The sequence below is a fragment of the Trichosurus vulpecula genome, chromosome 1, assembly GCF_011100635.1.
Source record: "Trichosurus vulpecula isolate mTriVul1 chromosome 1, mTriVul1.pri, whole genome shotgun sequence".
Taxonomy (NCBI): Eukaryota; Metazoa; Chordata; class Mammalia; order Diprotodontia; family Phalangeridae; genus Trichosurus; species Trichosurus vulpecula.
Genome location: NC_050573.1, coordinates 528,743,889 through 528,761,479, shown reverse-complemented (window position 1 = coordinate 528,761,479; position 17,591 = coordinate 528,743,889). Strand labels below are relative to the sequence as shown.

The 17,591-nt window shown below is 36.1% G+C and overlaps 1 protein-coding gene across 2 annotated transcripts in view; it reads left to right on the top strand.

The window, feature by feature from the left end:
- The window catches only part of SDK1 (sidekick cell adhesion molecule 1), a 1,168,267-nt gene that overhangs the window by 112,728 nt on the left and 1,037,948 nt on the right, over positions 1 to 17,591 (top strand). Inside the window, exon 3 of one of the 2 annotated variants that reach the window (XM_036741469.1) lies at positions 4,230 to 4,254. The exons of the other annotated variant lie outside the window; for it this stretch is intronic. Within the exon in view, the coding sequence (XP_036597364.1) occupies positions 4,230 to 4,254 (25 nt within the window). The remainder of the gene's footprint in view (positions 1 to 4,229; positions 4,255 to 17,591) is intronic. 2 annotated transcript variants of the gene reach the window in all.

Sequence of the window (17,591 nt, the reverse complement as noted above, 5' to 3'; positions counted from 1 at the left end):
TTCTGAGACCAGATAGACCTATTAGAGTAGGATAGAAAATCTCAAAGATCTCAGTCTTAGGGAATAGGAAGGAACTCCATACATCTGGGTAGGGCATGGCTTCTGGAGGTCAAGTCTCAGAACATGAGGATAGTTGTTCTAGGCGGGGAGTATAGGGCAATGACAGATCAGTTTGCTAGATGCTTTGGAAGGCCCTGGCTAACCTTTTTCATTGACTTCTAAGCTGTTCACTGGGTTTAGAGTGGTCTTGAGAGCAGGATTGCAGATCAGAGAGAGTCCTGGGCTTGCCTCCTTGAGCTCCAAACTCTTGGGGAAGAGAAACCAACATGGCTTCTTGGCTTTCATTAGCTGCTGCTGCTTGTTCCTATTATCATGGCTTTCCTTGACATTCCTGCTCCTCTAGAACTTTACTTACTGTAGTCACAACAGGGCCTGATGCGAGTCTCCCATGTTTACCTGTGAATGGAGTGAGAAAGGAGTTTGAGAAGGAGCTTTATACCTCTGGACTATAAAGCCTAAACCAGAAGGCATATAAGTCATGAACTGATACTGTGGTGAGGGAAGGGGAGAGTGGATAGAATATGTGAGGATCATAGTTGAGAAGGACTGCCTGTCTGTTTGTTTGTTTCTTGGGGGAGGAGCATGTGTATCTGACTATCCAGTGTAGCCTTCACATCCCATTTGATCTAGACCAGAGCTGTCCAACTTTAGGTTTTTATTGAAACAATAGACAATATATTTTGAGTTGCCATTTTAGTGAGAGCTCTGCAGGAGCTTGGCTGCATTTACTAAAGCATTTATGTAAATTTCTATGATTGTAGGCAGGCTGCGTAATTCGCACGTGGTCGGTGGGCAGCATTTTGCACAGCCCTGACCTAGAACATTGATCTAAACAGGTAGATGGTCAGTGTCAAAGAGTTCCTTTAGGTGGTACATAAAATTGGTATGGCTGCCCATAAACAGAGGACCTGGGCAAGTCATCAGCATTTGGGGTGTTGGGAGCAGTAATAGGAGGAACAGCAAGAAAGAGACAGGGTCCCAGTCCTAGAAGAACTGGGATACAATATAGGATATCAGAGCAGGATCTTAGGCATGGGGTTAAGTGACCAAAACCTAGGTATAATATGGGATAAAAGACTTGGTTAACAAGTATGAAACAAGGATCTAATTATTAGAAGTAGGAGGAAATGTCAGAGGTGTCAATAGCACAGATGCCTCAACTCTGAGCCATCTAAACTATGGATGCATTTGTTTTTATATTTTCCTGTTCTTAGAGCTGGTTTCACCTCAGAAACTTGGAGTGAGATTAAGCCACCGTGTGAGGGTTGTGTCTCCATGTGTAGGGAAAATTGCTGGGGCAAGGATCCAGTCTTGTCATTATATTTTGTTAGCCTTAAAATTAAAAATTCATTGTAGCAAACTCTATTAGACTTGATTATAATGAAGATGTTAAAAATTATTATTTGTGAGGATTGATATTCCCATTGTAGCACCCTGTTAGAATAATTAGGTTATTTTAAGCCTGAAAATAATACTATGGACTCTCAGTTTCATGTTGTTCCTACCTCTTCTTCTTTAAGTTTATATTAGACAAAAAAGAAGAAATGTAGTCACAATGCCTCTGAGATTTCAGTTAAGAAATAACTAACATTGAGACAGCAGTTTGGTTCTCTGCCTTGTTAAAGAGTAAAACTGCACTAAAACTTTTGGGCTTTTCTGAATTTGTATCTATTTCTAGTTAACCCCTGGTGTCTTAGGTGTTGAGGCATAATCAAGGTTACCAGAAATATTTGGGGAAAGAAGCAACACAGTATATTCGAGTGCCTTTGAAAGACACAAGACAGTGAAGTGGGGCAAAGAACCTATCTCGTCTTGTAACTTCCCTTAGTTATTGTGGAAGTGTATACAACTAGTGTTGTCAGGTTCAAACTTCTCTGAGGTGCCTGAAAGTCTGGTGGCTTTGGTCAATATTTCTTCTCTATCACAGAAGGGAAGGAAACCACATTTATTAAGAACCTACTATATGCCACGCACCATGCTAGCACTTTACAAATATCTGATTGATCCTCTCACCAACCTTGGGAGGTAAGTTCTATTATTATCGCCATGTTACAATTGAGGAAACTGAGGTACACAGAATTTGAGTGATTTGCTTAAAATCATACCACTGGTAAGTGTCTAAGGCCAAATTTGAATTGTCAAACCTTTAGTCAACCTGTCTTTGTCTTTGACCCTGTCTATATCCGTCTGCCTGTGTGTGTCTCTCTTCTGAATCTCTATCTTCTGGTTTTGCGCTTCTATTTTAAAGAAGACATACAGTGCATGAATAAGTATTCTTTTCTGATCAGAACACTTTTCTTGTCAGTGTTACTCCCTTTCATCCAAAGATTATTCCAACTTAATCAGAAGTCTTTGATTGGTTGATTGAGACTTGTTCTCACCTCCTTAATACCTTAATAAGGTATAATTCTATCACTTTAAGTAAGTAATTGAGTGGTTTGACTTGATTTACTTAATCAACACCTGGCATGACAGGATCATGGCAGGGTCACTACCTACTTAACAGAAGATAATTTCCAATTAGATAATGTTAAGGGGTCCTTCAGTAGGCTCAGAGGGACTTTTGAAATTTCATTTAAATCTAAGTTCTCAGCTGATGGGTTTGTTAGCTTAAGTAGGGACAAGGAACTATGGAAAAACATGTTAATTCCTTTTGTGCCCCATAGCAGGAGCTGAGATAGAAGTCTCTTTCTTTATTGGATCACTTTTTGGAGGATTTGGTCTTGTTTATCTATGATAAATTCTTTAAGGACTGAAGTCTTATCTAATGTGACTGGTAAGACCAAGGCAAGACTCTTCTCTTGGAATGACTGGAGGGCACAGCAGGGTATCATAAAAGGGTATTAAGCATGGGGAACAAGACAGAAATCTGGTTACTAATATGGGATTTGGGAGTTGGTTACCAGAGACTACCTATTTCTCAAAAACTGGGGTATAAGACAAAGAAGGATTAGTGAAACAGAATCCTTGATGCCAAGCTTTTCAAGCTATGTTTCTTAACCCAGCTGTGCTTTACTGGCAGTGTGTACCTGTTGTGTTTTTTACTTTGTCATGGTTAACATTATAGTGGAAACTTTAGCATCCACCTAACTCGTCATCATTCATTCAACAAATATTTATTATGTACCTATCATATGCTAGATACTGTGATAAATGCTGGTGATACAAAGGGAAAAATGATATAATCCCTGTTCCTGGAAAGATAGACTGAAGCTCAATTGTAAAGATATTACATATTGTGTATATGCTATATATGTGTATGTTTTTCTCATTAGAATATATGCCTCTTGAGGACAGGGACTGTTTTGCTTTTCTTTCTGTATCCCTGTTGCTTTATGCAGTGCCTATCACATACAAAGCAGTTAAAAATGATTATTAATTAGGCACTTGATATCCAGTGGAGCTTCTTAAGCAGGGCAGTGGCTTAGTCAGACCTATACTTTAGGAATATTCATGTAGCTGCTATATGCAGTATGGATCAGAGAGTAGAGATTTGATTCTTTTGAAACACACAGGAGTTTGCAGAAACTCATATAGTCAGGCCCAACTCCAAAGCCTAGATACAGAATTCCCACTAAGCAGCAAGTAGCTATTGCACTTCCTGCCACAATAGATACAGGGCTATGAAAATATTTCCTCATATTTCCTGTACAATGGTCTATTTATTCCTGAACTGAATTGCCAGATGCACATGTATTGTAATTTCTAGCAGTAGTCAAGATGGGAACATACATGAACTGTATAAACTCAGTTCTGGCTTATAGAGAGGCTAGATACCTCAGAAATTCCTTGCTACCCTTGTGGAAGTTGACCAGGTTAACAGGTGCTTATTTTGGTCTGGACTAGAGACTGAGAACAAGCTCCAGTGGATTCTTTGGGGAAATGTTATAAACTACTCAAACAAATATAACTAGTTCCCTCTTTTTTCTCAGTACTTCTGGGTTTTTGTTGGATATTGTTACATAATAAAGTTATGTAAATCTTGGGGAAGGTTATTTGCATTCTCAGCACTTCTAGAAGTATTGTTTAGAAGAGATGTTTGCCATATTCAGCCCTGTCCCTCAGTGAAATTCCCAAGCTGGGGAGCTTTCCTCAACACTAGGACCTTCAGGCAGAGAATATGTCCCCATGGTGGCCATACAATTCAGTGATGAAACTGGTTCTAGGAGTCACAGTTCAGTTCAACTAAATTGGGTTAAAGATGGAGCCCTTGACAAAGTTCTTACAAAAGAGGATTTATCTGGCAGGGGGAGTAATGTTCAAAAGTTGTGTCTCCAGCTGAGCATGTTTCCTGGCAAATATTGAAAATTAGGGAGGAAGACAGAATGACCACGGGAGTGAGCTCCTACAGGAGATGGGAGGGGATGGCAATGAGGTCCCAAACACTTGACATTTACAAGGATATTGGTCTCCTTTTCTCTGGGATAAGAGAAAAGGAGAGAATGGGAGATTATACTTAGGTAATTTAAAGTTCAAGGAGAAGAGGGATTGTAGAACATAATGTAAGTTGTGTTTAGTGAAATAATTGGTCAGATTCTCTTCTAAGAGGGAGAGAAGAGAGGGGAGGCTTAGATGTTTTGAGGAGAGAAGAGAAAGTTTCTGACGGATCCTGAGAGGGGTGGGAAAGCGATTTCAATCAAGAAAAAAATATAAGGATTTGTGTGTAGTAATGAATGCCTAGTTAAGAACACATAACTTTTTGAAGAGGACTAGTCTGCATGGTTGTGTGACTTTCTCCTTCTGTTTTCAATAGCATAGATATAAGAGTAAAGAATGCAGAAGGTAAGAGTGTTTTAGGCTTGGATTTTAGAAAGGGACACATGGTGATAGGACAATACAGCAAGGGAATGAATCATTGATCAACTGTCAGGTCAGATTTTGAAGGAAGCAAAGTAAGGACAGAATAGAAGTAATGGTTTAGGAGAACAGCGAGTAATTCTAGTGTCTAGAGGTTGAGTAAAGGTTGGAGAATAATAGATGTAGCAGGCATGAAGTGCAGAGAGAGATAGAGTCAGATGGATTATCAGAATTGTATAGTCGAGGTAGAGACTTGTGGACGATAAGAGTAAAGATATGACCATCTTTGTATGTGACTGAGGTAGAGTGAAGGTAGAGATCATGGAAGCTGAGGAGGATGAAGTTGGAAGCAAGGATATTTGAAGGGACATCAACATGTAAATTAAGGTCTTTGAGTGAAATCTTTGAGATTGGGGTGGAAAGATTGAGCAAGGTCGTGAAAAGAAGGTGTTAAGGTGCATGTATGTGCATACATATACATATATGCATACATATGTGTATATGTAGCTATATATGGTAAGGTAGATATAGATATACAAATATTTATATGTGTGTATCTATATATACATATGTTTGTATGTATTTTGGATAGGGAATGCTTCTGGGGATCATTTAAAACAGAGGTGCCAAACCCCAGTTGCAGGGGAACCAGATTAAAATGTAGTTGGGAAAGATTTAACAAAAAAAGAGAAATACATTAGGACATAGATAATATTAGAATGTAGTTCTCTAAGTCAATATGACTGCACAGAGATTTTTATGAAAGGTTTAGTGGCCCACTTTTTTCTTTGAGTTTGACACCATTGAAAGCATGGTGCAGTTTCCCAAATACAATTTCCCCTTTTCTATTCAATTCTGGCCCCAAGTTACTGTCTTTCTGCAGTGCCAACCAAGATTGATTTGCTAGTGAATCCAACTTAGTGGACTCTCGATGTAACTGTGTGTCAAAGTTTGGGCAATAGACCTTTACTTGTTTGAGTTTTCTTTTAAGTATTGTTTAGATGAATGAATGAATAAATGAATGAAAGGAAAAACATTTATTATGAATTTCCTTGAGAAGGTTCTATAGTAGCCTGGGTAACAGATGCTTTCATAAGTATAACTTTATTTTGCAGCCCCTATCATTAGCATTTGAGCTATAAAACAGGGAAAGGCATGGTTGTCCTCTGACATTGATCATATACTGCACATAGTCCTAATACAAGAGGGATGCCTTATAAATGATGATATTCTCTAGAGCCTTCTATTTGGAGATGATATTATAGTGCTGATTTCATTAAGCCCCAAAATGTTATAGGAGTTCTAGTGCATAGACAACAAATTGAAAAGAGAGAATGCCCTTTGAAGTGAACATTAAGATTTATAAGTGTGATTTTTATATCTTTATTCAAAAATGTTTTCTGTGGGAATGAATTTCAGAAATTATTATATAAGAAAAAGGGAAAATATAATTTGATATACAGCTTTTCTTTCTGTATTTGGCCTACTCATGCCCATCATATGCTTTTTTATTGACCTTTGGGTGACCCTCAACTTTATACTTCAGAGATTGGGGTATTTTATGACTCATAGACATAGATCATTGTGAAAAGAATATTGTTATAAAGATTGAGTTTTGCTTCAGGGAGAAGTATGGAGTCATTAGAAGCATAGTACAATTTTCCAAAGGTTAATTTCTCCCTTTTTTCACTTTTGCACCCTGCTTATTGTTCGTGCACAGCTTTTGTCAAAATAGCTCTATGGCTTATCCATTTAGTTGCATATGGATAATATTCATTCTTTATACACATGTTCCCTTTGTGTGGAAAGTTTGGCTAGTCTATTTTGAATGATATGCATTTTGTGAACTGTGAAAAGATCTGGGACTTCATACTATCAGTGCAGTATCCTTTCAAAAGAGTAGCAATTATAGGGCCTTCCTCTTTCATTTGCTGGCCATTTTCCATGAGAGTGACAAATACTTGTTTTTGCCTTGGCTTTAACAATCAGAGATATATGTGGTCAGAAAAGAAGGTGAGGCCAGTTATGTGACAAGAATAGAGGATAACAGAGGGAAAAAGCGTGTATTCTCTATTGGTATCCACACAATGTCAAGAAAACTAGATGAAGAGCTTTGTTTGGACCCCCTTTGTAATATTTATGAGATTTATGAGATTTTCATGAGGTATTTATGAGATGCATGAACGAGAATAGCCCAGGTTGAGAGAGCTTAATCTTCATCAGTGGAGGTAGCAACTATATTGATGAAATCATAGGTCCACATCAAAGAATTTTAATGTGTGAAGCAAAATGAAGCTCTGATACCTTTTAATAGCATCTTTGCGACAAGTTCATTATGATAGTACTATAGAATTTTCACATGTTCCTAATGGATGTCTTCCTAAAAAAGTTTGTTTATATTATATTTTTAAAAATTCAATCATATTTTGAATGTTTCCAAGGGGAATTACTATTTAGAAGAATTCAGTGGTGAATTCTTGTGAAAAAAGAAACATTTCATAAATATGAATGACCAACTCATTATTTGTTTTGTAATGTTGGATTTTTATATATTGTATTTTATTAAAGTAAATAACCTTTGAATTTGACTATGAGCAACTTTTAGGTAGGAGCACTAACTTATAATGAAGTTCTTCTTTCAGTTGCTGGTGATCAAAAAAACCAAATCAACAAGCCTTTTTTAAGCCCCTGCTATATTCCAGTGCTATGCTAAGCTCTGGGGATACAAAGAAATACAAAAATAGTTTCTGCTCTCAAGGAACTAATGGGGAAGACAACTGGAAAACAATTGTGAACAAACAAGATAGAGACAGGATAAATTGGAAATAATCCCAGAGGGAATGCGCAAGCCTGAAGGAGGATTGGCAAAGGCTTCTTGCAGAAGGTAGGTCTTCAGCTGAGACTTCAGCTGAGACAAGTAAGGGAAGCCAGGAGGTAGAGATGAGGAAGGAGAGAATTCCAGGGATAGGAGATAGTTGAAAATACAAAGCCTGGAGATGGAGTGTCTTTTGTGAGGAAAAGAAAGGAAGTCAGTGTCGCTGAGGAGTAGAGTAGAATGGAGGGGAGTAAGGTGTAAAAAGATTAAAAAGGTAGGAAGGTGACAGGTTATAAAGGGTTTTAAAAACCAAAGGTAGAATTTTATATTTGATCCTGGAGTCAATAGAATTTATTGTATAGGGGTGGTGGCAACATAAGTCTTATTTAAGTGAGAGCATTTAATAAGTTGAGTGGAGGATAGACTGAAGTGGGGAGAGACTTTAAGCAGGGGGACCAACCAAAAGGCTATTATGGTGGTGTCACTTTAATGTTATTTGTAATCTTACATGTATAAAATTTATCTTTTAAGCCTAAGGCAACATTTCACAGGCAGCAGGTAGATGATGATAGCGGAGATAGAAACCTGGAGTCAGTTTCTTCCTGAGTTCAAATCTAGTTTCAGACACTTACTAGCTGTGTGACTTAAGCAAGTCTTTTAACCAGTTTCCTCATCTGTAAAATGAGCTGGAGAAAGAAATGGTAAACCACTCCAGTATCTTTATCAAGAAAGCCCCAAATGAGGTCATGAATAGTTGGACACAACTGAAAAATGACTGAACAACAACATTTTTATAGCAAATAGTACTCTCAGTTCTCATACCCAATTATGTCTCAAGTTCTATTGCTTTGTGTCAGTTTGAACTGAGTCAAGACTTAATTTATCCCTCTTTATTTTAGGAGGAAATGACATCTTTTAGTTGTTTTACCAAGATTTTTATTTTCTTTTGCAGTCTCATGATACCTTTTGCCTTTCCTAAGTCTATTAAAATCTTCATACTGTCTTGTTTTTCTTCTTATACAACCTAAATATAAAACCTAAATGCAGGAATCTATGGTCTTTACATTACTATTAAGAATTCCATAGATATTTTTTGCTTTTGTATTTTCTCAGGGTCATTCAGAAAATTTGATAAAAATTTTGAATTACATTCTAAAATGTACGCATTATTTGAATCATTTCACATGACATACAATACTATGGAGATATAACCTTGGTATTACATGTTTCCCTATCCTTGGAAATAAGGAATTCCCAGTAGGAAATCACTAGATAGAAAACTTATTTCTGTCCATTTGTAATATCTGCTAATGTTTCTAGCAGTATTTATTTTGGCCTATAATTCTGGATCTACCAGTGAAGGGAGGATGGATGGAAAGAGGAGGAGAAAAGTGACTTGGATATATGGGAAAAAAGTATTTTTCACATAAATAAAATGTATTTATTTCCACCTCTACATAAAAATGTGAAGATTTGTAAAAGAGCTATTTTATTTGTATTTAGGAAAGACTTTGTAAATAGACCACAACCTCAACAGTATTACCATTATATCAATCAGTTGCAGTTTTAATACTCATTTATATACATTATATATCTGCTTCTAATATGTTTAAACTTAATAAAATAAATGTAATGAGGTAGGTCATTTCTTGATTTTTTGTTATAATTCTATATATTTTCACTCTCATTCTTCTAGCATTTCAAGCACATGAGAGGAGAATGGAAGTCAAGAAATGGTAGAAACTATGTCACTAGAAGAGGTACAAGGCAGACTGTGAGAGGACAATATGATGATGGAGAACCTTGGATTAATTAGTCAGCAGTCAATTAGCAAGCATTTCTTGCTTGGAAACAGTGTGCCAGAAACTGATGAGTACTGAGTTGATATAAATATAAAAGTGAGATAATCAATGCCATCAAGGAGCTTACCCTTTACTGAGGGAGCACCACATATTTGCACATACCAAATATATACCCCACCCCAAATGCACAACAGTTTGGACTAGGAAGAAGCGATGATGATTTTCTACTTCTCTTCTATTTAAGCCATCTTCCTTTCTACTGCATTTGAAGTAGTGGCTTTGATCTGAAGTTTGGGAACCAACTAGAATAAGCTACCTTAGCTTCTTGGGCAGATCCTTTGTAGTGGGTGCTGCCTCTTCTTCTTGATGACTAGGCTGAAGGGGAGGGCAATTTTTAGGTGAAATGAAGAGAATTTGCATCTGAGAGGACAAGCAATGAAGGAGGCCTAATAAAGATATATTTGTATATTGTAGCCTTTTTCATTTCTTTTTGAGCTTCCTCTTACCAATTTTGCCCTTGGCTGCCTAGGAGAATAACAAGGAGTATCTATAAAAGTCAGATATATAATGTGGCTTTTTTCTTCCTCTCCAAACTATTCTTCCTTAGCCTTTGTGCTTATTGTGATAGGGTGCCTTTCTGCACCCTTTTGATGTTCAGGACTTTGGAACACTTCCTCTGTGGGGCTGGCACAACAATGACATAAGGGGAGACTTTGAAAAGATAATTCCATCAATTCACTCTTTTAAAAAATGTGGAGAGGCAGTGTAGTACAGTGACATAAACACTAGATTCAGGGTCAGTAAACCTGGGTTCGGGGGCTGCCACTATTGACTCTGATCTTGGGAAGACTATTCTCACTGGACCTCAATTTCCTCATATGTGGAATGGGATGGGAGGGTCGTGGTGGTGGTGTAGATAATCTTCTAGCTTTAAAGCTATGCTCTGTAATCTTGAGCAAGTCTCTTCAGTTTTCTGGACTGCAGTTTTCTTATTTGTAAAATGCAAGGCTTCTATCATTTGTAAAGTAACTTCCAGCTCCAAATCCTTGATTTTTATTACAAGGTTTCCCAACCTGGAGCATGAACAGCTTTTCAAGAGGACATGGGGAATATCTGATAAATAACAATATTATGCTACCAAAATAGATCTTTTATTTTATTTTTTATGTTTATATACATAGTAAACTCTAAAATATATATCATTTTGTCATTGTTGCAGTTTTCCCCAGTAATAATAAATACAACTCATAATTTATTGTCTTAGAGATTTGCTTAACCCACTATATTAGAATGTCTATGTACTTTGATCATTTTAGATTTATACCAGTAATTCAGGGTAAGTTTAACATATGGAAGACTATAAATGTAATAACCTATGCTAATAATATAAATAATTAGAACATTATAATAGTAGATGTTAAAATGGCTTTTGACAGAACACATTTTTATTAAAAACTCTAGAAATTACAGGAATAAATGAAACTTTCCTTAATACAATTGAGTCCAAGAACAAGCACTATGTAATAGAAAAATGTTAGAGGCCTTTCTGATAAGATCAGGAGTAAAGCAAGGATGTCCATTATAACCATTAGTCTTTAATGAACCGTGTTTGTCCTTCATTCTCAAAGAGGACAATGACATCAGGGAAATGATGACATGACTTGCAGTTGACTTTGATTTGAGTGAGAGAGGCCTGTGCAAATTCACCAGCCTCACTTTCTCCTCCAGAGCCATCTGGGTCCAGTGGCCTGATATTCACCAGGATGATTGGAGATGGCTCAGGATGCATTGGGAGACCATGGCCCTTTTAGGCTAAGGTCTTTTCAGGTTCTCACTTTGAGTGAGGTAAGGCCCATTCAGCAAATAGGCCTCTTAAAGAAGTTAATCAAGGGATGGCCCCTTTAGTCAAAAACAAAAAAAAAAAGGAAAAGAAAAAAAGAAATCAGACTGGGAGGGGAAGACCCTTGTGTGGTTCCTGGCCAAAAGAGAAACCGTTACTATTTAGTATTTGCATTCATTCTGTGCTAGGAGGGCAGGGACCTATTTTCTAATCTGTGAGCTCCAGAGTGAGTTGGGTTTAAGGCTTGTTTTTTGAGAAAGAAATCTAGCCAATAAACCCTAAGTAAAGGAGGCAGCCTTCAGCCATCAAAATGTACCTTCCTTTGGGCAGAGCACCCTCAGGTGAGGAGAGGAGAGAAGAGGAGAAACTACTCACAGGTTGTGTTTGTCTTTTGTTCTCTAAGAGGACCATGACATCAGAGAAATGATGACATGATTTGCAGTTGACTGATTTGAGTGAGGAAGGTCTGTGCAAGGTCACCAGCCTTACTTTCTCTTCCAGAGCCATCTAGGTCCAGTGGCCTAATATTCACCTACTAGTCATTAGCAGAGTGTCAGTGATGATAGCTGTGGCAAGAGGACCAAAAAAAGAAATTGAGAGATCACACACAGGTAAAGAGGAAACAAAATTATTACTTTTTACAAATGATATATCAAAACTACTTGGTACTGGCTAAGAAACAGTGTGGTCAATCAGTGGCATAGGTTCGGTACACAAGACTCAGTAGTCAAACTACAGCAATCTACTCTTTGATAAACCCAGAGTACAGTTTCTGGATTAAGAATTCACTATTTCACAAAAACTGCTGGGAAAACTGGAAAATAGTATGGCAGAAACTGGGCATAGACTTATCTTACATCGTATACCAAAATGAAGTCAAAATGGGTTCATGGTTTAGTTATAAAGGCAGATACTGTACACAATTTAGGAGAGCAAGGAATAGTTTACCTGTCAGATTTATGGAGAAGGGAAGAACTCATGACCCAACAAGAGATAGAGAGTGTTACAAAATACAAAATGGATAATTTTGATTGTGTTAAATTAAAAAGTTTTTGTACAAACAAAGCCAAAGCAACAAAGATTAGGAGGGAAGCAGAAAATTGGGAAAGAATCTTTACAACCAATGTCTCTGATAAAGGCCTCAAATTTAAAATATACAGGGAACTGAGTCAAATTTATAGGAATACAAGTCATTCCCCAATTGATAAATGGTCAAAGGATATGAAGAGGCAGTTTTTAGAGAAAGAAATTAAAGATATCTATAGTCATATGAAAAATGCTCTAAATCACTATTGATTAGAGAAATGCAAATCAAAACAGCTCTTAACTGCCACATTCCTCCTGTCAGATTGGCTAACATGACAAAACAGGAAAATGACAAATGCTGGAGATGTGGGAAAATTGTTGGTGGAGTTGTGAACTGATCCAGCCATACTGGTGAAAAATTTGGAACTATGCCCAAAGGGCTATAAAAATATGCATACCCTTTTACCCAGCAATACCACTTCTAGGGCTGTATCCCAAAGCAATCACACAAGTGGGAAATGGACCAGTATGTACACAAATATCTATAGCAGTTCTTTTTGTGGGGACAAAGAATTGGAAATCAAGGGGATGCTCATCAATTGGGGAAAGGCTAATCAAATTCTAGTATATGAATGTAATGGAACACTGTTGTTCTATAAGAAATGAGGAGCAGACAGACTTCATTATAACCTGGAAAGACTTATATGAACTGATGCTGAGTGAGGAGAGCTAAACCAGGAGAACATTATACATGACTACATTCATATGGTATCTGTAAGGACTAACTTTGATAGACTTGGCTCTTTTCATCAATGCAAGGTTCAAAGACAGCGCCAAAAAAATCATGGTGGAAAAAGCTATATACATCCAGAGAAAGAATTTTGGAGTCTGAATGAAGATTGAAGCTAACTATTTGCTCTCTTTTTTCCTTCTGTTTTGGTTTTGTTTCTTCTTTCTCATTCATTCCATTGGTTATAATTCTTCTTTACAACTTGACTATTATGTAAATAAGTTTAAAGTGAAGGTACATGTAGAACCTATATCGAATTACTTGCCATCTTGGGGGGAGGGGGGAACGAATGGAGGGAGAGAAAATTTGGAACTCAAAAACTTGTGGAACTGAGTGTTGTAAACACTTAAGAGAACCTTAGAGAATCAACTAAAATTAATTGAAGCAATAAGTTTAGCAAAGTTTCAGGATATAAAATAAGTCATCTGCTTCCATATATATTAACAATAAGTCATCTGCTTCCATATATATTAACAAGAAAACCCAGCATGAAGAGCTACGAAGAGAGGTTCTACATATAAGCTATAAAGTATTTGTGAGTTTATCTACCAAAAATCACCCAGTAACTATATGAATACATATGAATCTATAAAATGTTCTGGGAAAACAAAAATAGGCCAAAATAACTAGAGTAACATGAATTGCTCATAAATAGGTTGAACCAATGTAACAAAATGACAATATTTCCTAAATTTATTCATTCAATGCCATGCCAATCAAACTACCAAAGGATAACAAAATTCATACGGAAGAACAAAAAGGTCAAGAGTCTAAAGGATCATACTTTTAAAAAAGTGGGAATCAGGTCTAACAATACGAGATTTCAAACTGTCCTACAAAGCAGCAATTGCATTATCCTGGAAGCATATTATCTGTTAAAAACATATGTGATTTCATTTTTTCTTTGCTGATACTTATTTTTCCAATTACTTTGTCATGCTTTTTGGCAAAAGCAAGTATTTCCAAAATGATATCAAATAATAGTAGCAATACTAGGTATCTTTGCTTATCAAATGGACTTCCATTTTTTATGTTACTGTGTTTTTTGTTCAGTCATTTTAGTTGTGTTCAACTCTTTATGACCCCATTTGGGGTTTTCTTGGCAAAGATACTAGAGTAGTTTGTCATTTCCTTTTCATTTTACAGATGACTTGCCAAGGGTCACAGAGCTAGTATCTGAGGCTAAATTTGAACTCACACAGCTAGGAAGTATCTGAGGTCAAACTAGAGTCTTCCTGACTCTTGGCCTAGTGCTTATACACTGCACCACCTAGCCGTCTGTTGTAGCCTCTTTGTTAATATTTTATTCAATGTATTATATTGACCTTACATTGATATTCATTAGAGGTATTGGCCATTTCCTTTCCTCTGCTTTATCTTCAACCTGGTTTTGGTAGGAAGGCCCTATTTGTTTCATAGAAGGAGTTTGGTAGGATACCTCCTTTCTATATTTTTGCAAATAATATATGTAATAATGAAATTAGTTCTTTAAATATTTGACAACATTCACTTGTGAATCTATGTGGGGCTTGGATTTTCTTCCTCCTTTGGAACTTAATTTCTCGATTATTTATTTTGTTTTTCAAAAATTGTGTTATTCAAATTCTTTATTGCTAGGACTGCTAATCTGATTTTTTAAAAATATTTTTGAATTTTCTTTCATTTCATTTATCAGTTTCCTCTTTTTGTTGTGAATTCTGCTCTTTTTATTTTTTGGCATCAATTTTTTGGATCAAATTAACTGATTTGTTTATTAATTTTTTCTAAAAAGTTAACAGATTTATATATCAATTCAGTGACTTTTTTTTGCTTTGGTTTTGCTTATCTGTTTTTCAGATTGTGTCTTGTGTTTACACTCCCCTCTCACCTTTGACACTCAGAGTCATTTTTTTCCCTTCAACTCAGCACACATGCTATTCTCCTGGGAATCTTCTTTGATATCTTTCCACTACCCTTATTCTTTATGCTTTTTCCTTCCTCAAATTGGGTTGTATGATCCTTATGTATGTGTATGTGTACATATGTGTGTGTGTACACACATATAGTGAATTAAAATGAAATAAAATGTGATAAAATATGTAAAATGTTTTGTTATCTTAAAGCGATATATAAAAGTTAAGTATTATCACTGCTGTTATATCTTCCCAGTAGACTGTAAGGTCCTTATTTTTATTTTGCATCAAAAGTACCTATACAGTGTCATGAATTGAGTTCAATTGTGTACAGTATACCTTCCAAGAAGATGCAGTGCCAAACTACTTTTTAAACCCTTACTCAACCTTCCTTTAGTTAGAAGAAATAAGATTCTGATGAGGAAATTCTTCCTTTTTGCTTTCACAGTTAAGAACTAGAAAAAAATCATTGAAGAAGATAGGTATACCTTTTGTCAGAAAGCTTTTTTTAGTATTATACAAACTATATTTCTTCTTAATCTTATAAACTAATTTCTACTCCTGAAGCAGATTCCATTTTAGAAATCTTGCTCAGGTGAAACTTTAATCTTCAACCTATCTTTTAAATAATCAGTATGCTCATTAGCACTTTATTCACTTGAAGTACAGCTAGTTGATAATTCTCCCCCTCCCCTTTTTTAAACCTGTTATATATTTTTCCCATATAAAAGTTTCAAGTCTGCTTTTTATGATTTGGACAAATGATTAATTTTAACCCTTTAAGTTTTGTGTTAAAAGAAGTTGTCTTATAGATGACGCTAGCTGTCTCATTTCCATCCAAATCTGGAAAAGGTCATAGTATCTAGACAAACCAACAAATGACTTGAAGGTTTTTTTTAAGTAAGTTGTAATTATGTCATTCATTCATTCAGTCTGTGTGAACACTTAAAGACTCAGAATCTGAGTCTCAGAAAGGTTTGGAATCTCAGTGATCATTTCCCAAACCAGAACTGAGCTGTCATTCTCTTACAATGTCCTTGACAAATGGTCATTCAACCTCTGCTTGAAGACCTGTAGGGACAGGTAACTTAATTACTTTCTGAGACAATTCATTCTACTTTTGGGGTGGTTAGAATTATTAGGAAGTTTTTCTGTATGTTTAATGGAAATCTGTCATTCTTTAACTTCCCATCATTGCTTCTAGTTTTATCTTTTGAGGGAAAGCAGAACAGATGTAATTTTTCTTTTAAGTGAACAAGCATTACAAGTATCTCAGGTATCTTATTCCCCAACTATGCCTTCTTCTCTCCATAGTAAATATGTCTAGGTCCTTTAGTGGATTCTCATGTGGCATGGCTTCAGTCTCCCTTTTCTGACTGTATTCTAATTTGCCAATAAAAATGTCAAGATTGCTGTTTTTCAGGTCTTTTCCCAGTATGACTTGGACATTTTTAGTACAGGCCATACCTCAGAGATACTGTGCATTCAATTGCAGACCACTGCAGTAAAACAAATATAATAAAGAATCACGTGATTTTTTTTGTTTACCAGTGCATATAAAAGTTATGTTTACACTATACTGTAGTCTACTAATATTATACATACCCTAATTAAAAATACTTTGTTGCTAAAAAGTGCTAAACATCATCTGAGCCTTCACCAAGTTGTAATCTTTTTGCTGGTGGAGGTGTCTTGCCTCAATGTTGATGACTGTTGACTGATCATGGTGGTGGCTGCTACATGTTCTTGAAATAAGACAACCAATGAAGTTTGCCATGTCGAATCTTCCTCTTATTTGAATACTTGGAGGCCACTGTAGGGTTATTAATTTTTGGCCTACTTTCAATATTGTTATATCTTGTGAAATAGGGAGGCCTGAAGAGAGAGAGAGAGAGAGAGAGAGAGAGAGAGAGAGAGAGAGAGAGAGAGAGAGAAAGGAGGAGGAACAGCTGGTAGGTGGAACAGTCAGAACGCACACATTTATCAATTAAATTTGCTGTCTTATATGGGTTTGTGGTGCCCCAAACCATTATAATAGTAATGTTAAAGATCATTGATAACAAATCACCATAACAGAGATAATAATAATGAAAAAGTTTGAAATGTTGTGACAATTACAACATTGTGACACAGAGGCATGAAGTGAGTATGTGCTATTAGAAAAAAATGCTATTGATAGACTTGCTTGAGTCAAGGTTGCCACAAACCTTCAATTTGTAAAATAAACAAAAAAAGTATTATCTGTGAAGTACAATAAAGCAAAGAGCAATAAAACAAGGTATGCCTTTACTAACAGCTAAGTTAAAATCTAAATACTATGTGATTCTTAACAACCTAATCCTTATTTACCACCATTTTAGTGGTACCCATCTCTGCGGATGTAAAAGGGGGCAATCTGAGACTGCAGGTCATTTTGTATTTTTCTTTTTTATTCATTGATACTGTGGTTTAAACTTTGGTGAGCCAGTGGTAGAATCTAATGATCATTTATAATATTTCAATGGAAAACTGTGTCAAAAACTCCAAAGAGTGGACTTACGAATTAATTTGTGGGAAAAATCTTATTTAA